The 9,708-nt window shown below is 36.1% G+C and overlaps 1 protein-coding gene across 1 annotated transcript in view; it reads left to right on the top strand.

Annotated features, from left to right (window-relative positions):
• LOC134532768 (small ribosomal subunit protein uS9m) overlaps positions 1-4,483 on the top strand; it is a 104,756-nt gene extending 100,273 nt beyond the window's left edge. Inside the window, exons 10-11 of the mRNA XM_063369603.1 lie at positions 1,913-2,075; positions 4,215-4,483. Of these exons, the coding sequence (XP_063225673.1) occupies positions 1,913-2,075; positions 4,215-4,306 (255 nt within the window). The 3' untranslated portion in view covers positions 4,307-4,483. The remainder of the gene's footprint in view (positions 1-1,912; positions 2,076-4,214) is intronic.
• The last annotated feature ends 5,225 nt before the right edge of the window (positions 4,484-9,708 follow it).

The raw sequence follows: 9,708 nt of genomic DNA, 5'->3' as shown, positions 1-9,708 counted from the left end.
TGGTAAAAATGAAAGTATGTGCAGAATTTTTTAAGAAATTGAGATACATATATATAGTGAAAAATTATACACATACTTAAAATCAAACACAGATTAGTTTCACCGTTGGTAAGTTATTTACTTGTAAAGTATACATATTTTTCCATGTGACATTTTTGTGTGATAGAATTCAATTTAAAGTGTAGAAATATATGTGCATGTTTGAATTATGGTGTGGATCGTGTCTGTTTTTGTCATCTGTATTTCTTTTAGTTCACCTTTGCTCAAAGTTTATTGTGGTCAACCTTTCAACCTTTGCAATGTTTTTTTTAATGGTATCTGTTCACAAATAATGATATTTTTTGTACTGATATATTTAATGGGTTACAGTAAAAACCTTCAGAGATATGAAGAATGACAAAAGTTAATTAACACCATATTTACATACATTATGTTACTAAGTGAGAACTCTCGCAGCTGTGTTGTTGCTAAAGGATAAAAGTGGCTTAAAATTTTGAAATGAAATTGGAGTTTTTTACTTCACCACATCATCAATTTGTGTGTATCTTAATGTTCCCGAATTCAGTATTATCGGGTGTTGTGTATTTCCCTTCTCCATGGTGCATAAGGTAACGGACCACTGAGAATGAACTCCCCTAGCTTTTCTTGGTTTTGCGCCGTGGCTGTCTCCACGTGGCAACGGCTGGGGGTAACTACCCTCCGTAATGATCACAATATGAATTGGCGCAGTGGTAAGATCCTGGAGTCTTTTTCCAGAACACCTGTTTTCGAATCCCGGTCTGACCATCCTGTTCATTCCAGATAAATGCTATAAATGCTGGAATGGTTCATTACTATAAGCCAGTGCCGAGACCTTCCCCAATGTCTCTGGTATGTGTTGCTTGTTTTAGTCTCCAGTGACAATCGATGTCAGTGAGACAATAAGCCTAAATATAAAAAAAATCACTCTCATTGTACTGTAGAGTCCTGCTAAGGGTCCGGACATCCGGTTAATCCGGGCAGAATTAAAAAAAATAATAATTTTAGTCACAAAATTGTTTTAATCACAAAATTGTTTTGTTCAGTTAGTACTACATCAGTTCTTAGGTTAAAACATTAGTATTAAATTAAGCTGCAGGATAAGTTGTATTTATGAAAAAAACATGTGAGCTAGTCTTTTAGTACTCAGCAGTTATGTGTAACATCTAACCTCAGTAAAGAGCAAATTTATGCATTCTCATGTTGCAAATACACATATTATACAAAAATTGGATATAGAATTTAACGTAGAATTCTTTAAATTAATACTTAACATAATAATATATGCAAATTTTGTTTTTGACTAAATTTCTGAATGTGAATCAAGTTAATTTCTACACCTGCCACTAGAATTCACTGCCAGAGCAGCTACGTTCTTTATTGAATCATTCAATTCGTAGAGTGAAATCTTGATATATATATAATGAAACTGCTCTGATAAAAGCAAAAAATATGTGAAAAAATACTAAACCATGGCTTTGAACCTGATATTCGACCATAAGTTATATTAAAATACTGCCCATCTTGTTAAAATTTACTAAACAGTTAATACTATAAAGTTTCACTTTGCCTTTGTGAAATTTGGTTTGCGCCATCCACCATAGATAGCAGCACCGTCTGTTACACAATTTCAATCCTTTACTTCCTTCACATTCACGAAATTACTCCAACCAGATGCAGTGTACAGAGACCTAAAATTTACACATCAAACACATACATTTTATAGTTTTACCCATCTAAAACTTGCATTACGTACATTGTAAGGCAAATTCTTTTGTAATCCAGGTTTTCTGTGTAGCGGACAGGGTCCGGTTCCTGTAATTATATTCCTTTAGAAAGCATGCTGTATTCGTGCGAAGAGGTACAATCCAGCAGTGTGAGCTCTGTGTTTCAGCTGTTGTTCCCACTCATCTTCACGGGCATGGTGGGCAAAGTGGACGTGGAGGCCACAGTTGACGGTGGGGGTCCGTCAGGCCAGGCCGGAGCCCTGAGGTGGGGCATAGCCATGTGCCTTCGCAGCTACGTCGACAAGGACACCGTGGAGAAGATGAGGATAGGTAACATTGACGCACACGCAGTTCTGGTGCTTTCACTGCCTTGTGGCGTGTTGGCAAACTACTTTTTCCAACAAATTTTCCTCTTGGGCTAGAATATGATAAAAGCTAGAAACTTTGTATTTTAGCCTTTAAATATATTTAAATTAAAAAAAACTTTTATTTTCAGACGACCATATTTTCAAATATTCATATTAGATACATGCAAAAGTACAGTAGAAGACTGCATTGTCGACCAAACAAAGCAAGGTCTCTGTAACAACTAGATCGTTTGTATGTATATATGTTTGTATGTGACTTTGTCCGCTGATAACTTTCGAACTGTTGTTTGGATTTTCATAAAATTTGGTTTGTAGGAAGGTATGGCCAATAGAATTTTTATGTTCATGTTTGAGAAAAAACGGTGTACAGGTTTTTGATACGTTTAATAAATACACATGTAGCTTTCCAAATCAAATGCATTTATTTAATATCTAACTTGGAATCCTAGTGTCCATAGAGATTTTAACACTGCTACCTCAAATTAAACTAAAGAAAATAACATACAATCAAATGTAACTGAATTATATCTACTACTTCTGTAAGAATTTATTTGTTGTTTTAACTTTAAAACAATTTGCACAAATATCTACATTTTAATTTATTTAATTGCTTGGTAATCAATTACATTGCAAAAAAAAAGTTATTAGTTACGGGGTTAAAATTTTAATTCACTAAAAACGGAATATGGCACAGTTCCAGGCGAAATACTTCAGACTTATTATCTTTGAATTTGCGTAGCTTATTGTCAAAAGTCATGTAGTTGCACACTGCATGGCAGAAGCACCGCATACTACCTGGGAGACATGCAAGTAGATGCAATATTGTAGTACATGTCCCAGCAAGCATTATAGTTCTCCATTGGTTGTATGTATCTCTCACGTTACCAGACCTTCAATTTGGCAAATCTCTTAAAGGATCAGCGTCTTCGATATATCTTACACACACATTCAGCTTTAGACTTACTAAAAGAGATGTCCATGAAACACTTTTTTCCTGTTACCATCAGTGATATCAAAGTCGATACCTCGATACCCTAAATTTCAAGGAATCAAAGAATTGATGAATAAGATGACCAAGAAACAAAACATTTAAAATCAATTTCTTGGATGGAAACTAAGCTGTTAACTTTTAAATGGTTTAGTTCAGTATTTATACAAGTACTTATTCTTTATAGTAGTAATATTGAACCTTGGTGAAGATTACTGGAAATCATCATAAAAAAATTTTACTCATCTCATAATTTTTTACAAACTAAACAAATGTTGTAATGCAACTTATTCAGAATTCACAATTTCTGTTCTCGAGAATGATATAGGCATTGAAATCAAGAATTGAAAAATGTGGTATTGTGACATCCATAGTTCCCATATCTATTGTTGTGAATAAAAACATAAGACAGTGCCCTAATGTTTATTATCTGTGCTTTGTTGAACAATTAACGGCTGGAAGGTTTTCTGGTATTTTTTTGTACGCTCACATTTCCTCCAGTTGTTAATGTGAAAAGAAAACAATAATTTCTGCTTCAGCAGAATGTGAGGTGAAGTTTGTTACAGAAATTTCCTGCCATTGCATGACATACATAGCCATTGGAGCTAAAATATACCTGACAATAAAGAGAAAACAGTTACAAATACACTAGGTGTGTGAAAATTGTTTTCATGTTTGCAAACTGTATATAGCTACTGGCAGTATGTGATTATATTTCAGTAGTTAGCACCACACAGCTTTTTTTTTTTTTTTTGGAGTTTGTTTTCTAGGAAGTCCTCAAAATTATCAAAACATTTTTACATTTTCAGTTTAGGTTTTCAGGTGTATAACATGTAATTACACCCCTGTGTAACTTATTGAGGATTTCATACTAATGTGACTTAATATACAACTTAAGCTAGTATACCATATTCATACATAAACCAGTTAACAATTATTCTGAGGTGTTGTTTTCAAAAGTTTTAATGTTAACGTATTTAAACACCCAAAAATAAAACCATAAAATTGTGTGTCTACTGATTCCATCTAGAATTGTGTGCAGGTTAACCCTTTGTGCGATGTGCTTGTAATTCTCGGTGCACACTCACCGAGTGTGGGTTACTGTTGTTGCAGCCGGCTTGCTGACCAGAGACTACCGGAAGAGGGAGCGTAAGAAGCCCGGACAGCCGAAAGCGAGGAAGAAGGCCACGTGGAAGAAGAGATGAATCATTCTCCTTTTATTTGACATGCACAGTTTGTTTTTGAATTATTTGTTGGGTCACAACAGTTAATCAATGGTGCAAACATTCTGTTGAATACACTGCAATGATACAATTTTGTAGTTAGCAGTTTTGTGTTGTCATCATGCGAGATGTTAGTCAAATAAAAATACAGTGTGTGTATATGATATCAGTCATGCATGTCTACATATAGGCAAGTATTGTAGATATGAATTCCATGGTGGCAAAGTTTATGCTAGCGCTACTAGGCTTTTCAGTGTGCAAACAACAGCATACAGTTTGAAATGCAGTATTTCAAATGGTTTGTAAACACAATTTATTTGGAACAGAGTTCTATTATACCTAAAAATATCTAATTTTAGAAAACTTAATTCTACACAGTACAACTGATATTATCACATCTTTGAAATAAATATTTAAAATAATCCATATAGTACTGTATAATTCATAAATTCTATTAACAGTAAATAATGTTTGTAGATAAACAATCATAATTTTTTTGTGTTATTACTAATGAAAGTTATGGAGCCAGAGGAAGTAAATGGTTTCTGTAAAATTGTCCTAATAGATCAAGGGATAGCTAGTGCTTTCCCTTAAAAAATAATTACAGTGAAAAGCTATGCTGAAACATCAGGAGACTCGTGAAATTCAAAAAAACTAATGGATCACAAAATATTGCCTACATCAATTTTGCTACACCTAACCACATTGTTTAGCAAAAAGAACTGTTCGCACATTATGGATAGATATTTTTTGTATCCGTTAGATTTTTGTATACAAGTTCACACAAAGACATTGGACAATTAATGTTATTCAAAAATACAATAATACAATGAACACAAATTAAATAAGCCAATAAAAAAATATTTCTTGTAATCATTATATATATTAAATTATTAAAGCACCACTGGCTTTCAGTGATGTTAGTCGATCAGCAAGCTCTACTGTAGTAATTGGGGTTATGAAAAAGGGGGAGGTGGGAGGAAAGAAAATCATGCATTGAATGTAGTTTACTGTTACATGTATATATTTTTAGTGATCATAAATTATTCATTCATCGAATAAAAATACTGGCCAGTTATGTATTTTGTGCAGGGCCGAATATTCAATGTAAGCAATGTAAGCAGTGCTTAAAGTATTAAAAAAATATTATATACATGTTTGCTAAACCTACTACATTCTGACAAGGCTCATTTAATTGATACACGCTTGAAAGGCGAGCACATGGTAACTCCCATACCGCGTCTCTCTCTTCCGTCCTGACACTTCATCTTTGATTGGAACTGCAGTACACGCCTGTCTCTAACCGCTCATCACTGCAAACTGGCTGTAGCCGGCCGAGCTGCCTGCTCACTCTCCTGCCTTGTGGGGCAGTGCGAAGAAATGGCTGTTTCCCCGTCGTTGTGGAAACATTGCAGCATGGGCAGTCTCATCAAACTGGTTGAAGCATTTCTAGGGGCACCTGGATTATAAAGTATTCAATACAAGTAGGCATTTTTTAGTATGGTATGTGTCTATAGAGTCCACTAGGGGGTGCAAAAAATTGTAGCTTGAAAACTAATTGAGCCAGCTACATGCATTCTTCGGTAGGTCAAAGTGAGACTCTGGAAATTTTTACTACTTTAGTAGACCTCAATGTGAGCCCCCATGGCAGCACGTAGAAAGTTCAGATGATATTGCAGCGCTTGCCGTGTTCTGCGGAACATGTCTTCTGGAGTACTCGAGACCACATTCCTGAAATGGGTCAGGGCGTCATGTCCATTAATCGGTGTTAGGAACACATTGCTCTTGACGTAACCCCACCAGAAAAAATCCAGAGTTCTTATTTGTGGCTAACGGGGTTGGGGGGCGGAGCAGTTATGGAAGCATCTCTGCCAAATCATATTCCTGAAAACGTGCTGTCTAGATACGTGCCTACTGCGACCTGCAGTCCTCAATAAGGTGGGGCATCGTCCTGTTTTAGAATAAAGTTTGGGTTGAAAGGGCTGAATTTGTGGTTCAGCATACAATTGCAGCATGTCGAGGTAATTATTAATTTGTCTTCACCGTCTGCTCTTGAAAATGAAGGCTCCAATAACATTGTCATGTATAACCTCACACCACAGATTCACTTGCAGACTCTCGTGTATGTACTCCCTAACCGCATGTGAGTTTTCAGTGCTCTAATTCTGTATGGACTTTACCCGACAAATGAAATGTTGCTTCACCTGTGTAAATATTTTTTTTCAAGAACTCTTTATCAAAGTAGATGCAATCCAGCACTTTTGTTGTAAATTGTGCAAATTGTTGACTGGTAATGTGGTCACCAGGTTTTAATTGTTGCACTAACTGAACCTTGTGCACATAACCTCAACTTCTTAAGTAGAACTCTGTGTAATGATGTACTTGAAATTGCCAGTTCTTGCAAAGCTCTGATTGTGGATTTTGTAGAACTTTGTCTCAATGTCTCACAGAGTCTTTCAACACATTCATCACTAACACCCAGACTACAACTTCTTTTGCGATCGTGGTTGCCACCAGTTTATAGGAAATGTCGTTGCCAGTCTTGTAGCTCATAGTCACAAACAGATTGCTTAATTAACTGTTTACGGAAATTTTGTTAAGTCTGGGTGACTGATTTTATGTTGAAAAGCCATTCCACACAGCACGCTCGCTCGCTCTTAAATAGTTGCCGTTTCACAAACAATTGACTGAAACAAATTAAAACTGCAACTAATGCCATTTGTTTGTGCAAATAAAACTTCTACAGTTTTACTTCAATGTACTTCAAACTGCATGTAGTTACCTCAATACGTTTTCAAATTCCCTAGCGGAATTTAGACATACCGTATAATTTATTTTGAAGTTTTCTAAATTTTATATAGCAGAGAAACAGACACAATATCAATACAGGATCATTGAAAATTATTGCCGGGATTCTAAACTGTTATTATAAAAAAAAAGTTCTTGACCAGTGCTGTACCCCAGGAGGGGCAACACCAGGCGTAGTTTTTGATTAACAAGCAAGAAAAGTACCAAGCATAAATATTCTTTTATTTCAACTTCATATGCTTCACAAACATAGCAGTGCACATGTTCACTGGTTCAATAAACTTGATCTTTCTTTATATCCAGTCTCATAAGGCTCTGAACTGCTGTAACATAAAATTTTCATAAAATGAATTACAGAAATACCACAACTTTAAAACACTTGTTAAATAAAGCCTTCTCTATGATTAAAGAAAACAATTTAAAAAGCCTTCAGGGCTCAGAAATATTATACCACTACTCAATTTAAATTAATTAAAATATTTATCCAAATACATACTACTATAATTTAAGAATGAATTCAAAATTGTACTGTTGCCCAAAGTTACTTCAAAACATACATACAAACAAATATTATAGTAATATTGCTCATTGACTTAACATTTAATGATTTAACAGAAACTTTTATCTATAAATGTTATTGTAGCATAGACTATAATCAGTTCTGCTGCCTGCCTCTGAGCCAACTGACCTATATTTATGTGTGTACCTTATTTTTTGATGTTAGTTTTACTTCAGACGTTCCTCTTTAAACATATTTGTTATAGTTTTTCCTTAATTATTACTGTAACGACTCTGGTACCATACATTCCCAACTAGTATAATTATTTTTCATGATGCTTGTTACCTTTTCAATGGATGTGTTTTATGTTACAAGTTCTGCAGTAATCCGGCTCGAAGATCGGCTGAGTCCATCTTTTAAAAATTGCATTCGTGTCCTACCAGAAGATAGGCTAAGTCCAGTAGATATGGCAGCGGCACTTCTTTGGGCGGCAAAACATTCTGCAACTTCGGCTCAGCGGCGGTCGGGGCAACATGAACGCAGCTTTCAACGACGGGGCAGCACCAGCTGCATGGCGGCACATCGACTCCAGTAGCTAGTAGACTCCTATTGGCTTGTGGGGTCCTCTATTTATTCTCCAGCGAAGTAACCACTTTTTTTTCTGGATTCTTCTCTGCTGTATTCGCCACTTGATCACGTGATGATGTCAGGCCAAAAGCACGCAGCCTAAACGGCGCTAGTAAAAAAAGAGCGGGTGGCTCGCCACCAGGCGGCAAAATAAAGCGGGTAGCCGGCCACATCGCCACCAGGTGGCATCTGGCTCAAACTTGAGTCTCATATCAAAAAGTTTATGAAGAAAGTTACGCACGTAACAAAGCAATTAATTTATATGCATGTGTTGGGTCTTGAAATGTTCAGAAAAGTTTGAAGTTTTAGACTGAATATAGTAAATTTTTATATCGGTGCCATTTTAGCTTTGGTGATGTCTAATGTTATTTAATCTCCTGCCAACTCTTTTGAATCGTGTTCACAATTACAGTTTGCAATTGCAGCAGCGACCCTCTCTTTAAAGTGCTGGATGGTATTTACCTTCTCAGTGCACACAATGTTTTCAAGTATCCCACAAACGAGAATAAAATTTTTTGTGACCTTGGGTGACAATGAGGCTTAAAAGCTACGATACGAGTCTTCCGTGATCACTCCGCCTTAGTGTGAGGCAGCGTGTGGCAGTATGTGGACCATTCAACAGACATGTATTTGTGTTTTGGTCTACCCAATTGAAACAGGCTGTCACAGTGCAATGAGGGTGGTGCCAAGTGCAGAGTAAACAGGATAGTCTCGCAGCCCCAATCCCGCTCCCCACTGTGCTTTAAGCCTCATGGTCACATAAGGTCACACAAAAAAATTAACTTTCTTCTGTGAGAATACATTAAAAACATTGTGTATGCTAAGTAGATAACGACTAACATTCAGCACCTTAAAGAGATGGTGTGCTGCAGCATTTTCAACTATATCTGTGGACACAATTTAGAAAACGTGGCAGGAGATTGAATACCATCTAGACATCACCAGAGCTAAAATGGCGCCCACATCAAAGTGTACTAAATTAAGTTTAAGGCTTAAAGCTTTATTTTGGACATTTTAAGATACCAAACGTGAATATGCATGGAATACTTATTTTTTAATACGTAAAAGTTTAGAATCCTGGCAATAATTCACAATGACCCTGTTCTTTAAAGCTTGTAGCAAAAATGCAACACTAACACCTTGCTTAAAATTAATTTTAAATAGCATAAGAATGCTTATTCCACAAACCTGCATTAGACTGTGTACAAACAAGCCTTTAATATGTAGTATAATAAAAATTTATTTTCATCCTTATGTTCAGCCAAGCAATATTTTGCTGCCAAACATGATTTTACAGATGTATTTGCTCTACAACTTAGCGTTTAGCAATTGCAGGAGGTACCGCCTGATTATCCAGCATTTTCTGTAATCTGGTACCCAGGGCCACTGAGAGAGGGGAATAAAGGGGGCAAATGCCCAGGACCCCAGTAGCCTAAAGGATTCGGCTGGT

This window comes from Bacillus rossius, chromosome 6, assembly GCF_032445375.1.
Source record: "Bacillus rossius redtenbacheri isolate Brsri chromosome 6, Brsri_v3, whole genome shotgun sequence".
NCBI classification, from domain to species: Eukaryota; Metazoa; Arthropoda; class Insecta; order Phasmatodea; family Bacillidae; genus Bacillus; species Bacillus rossius.
Note: the sequence above shows the minus strand (reverse complement) of the source record. Positions and strands in the feature narration are given on the sequence as shown.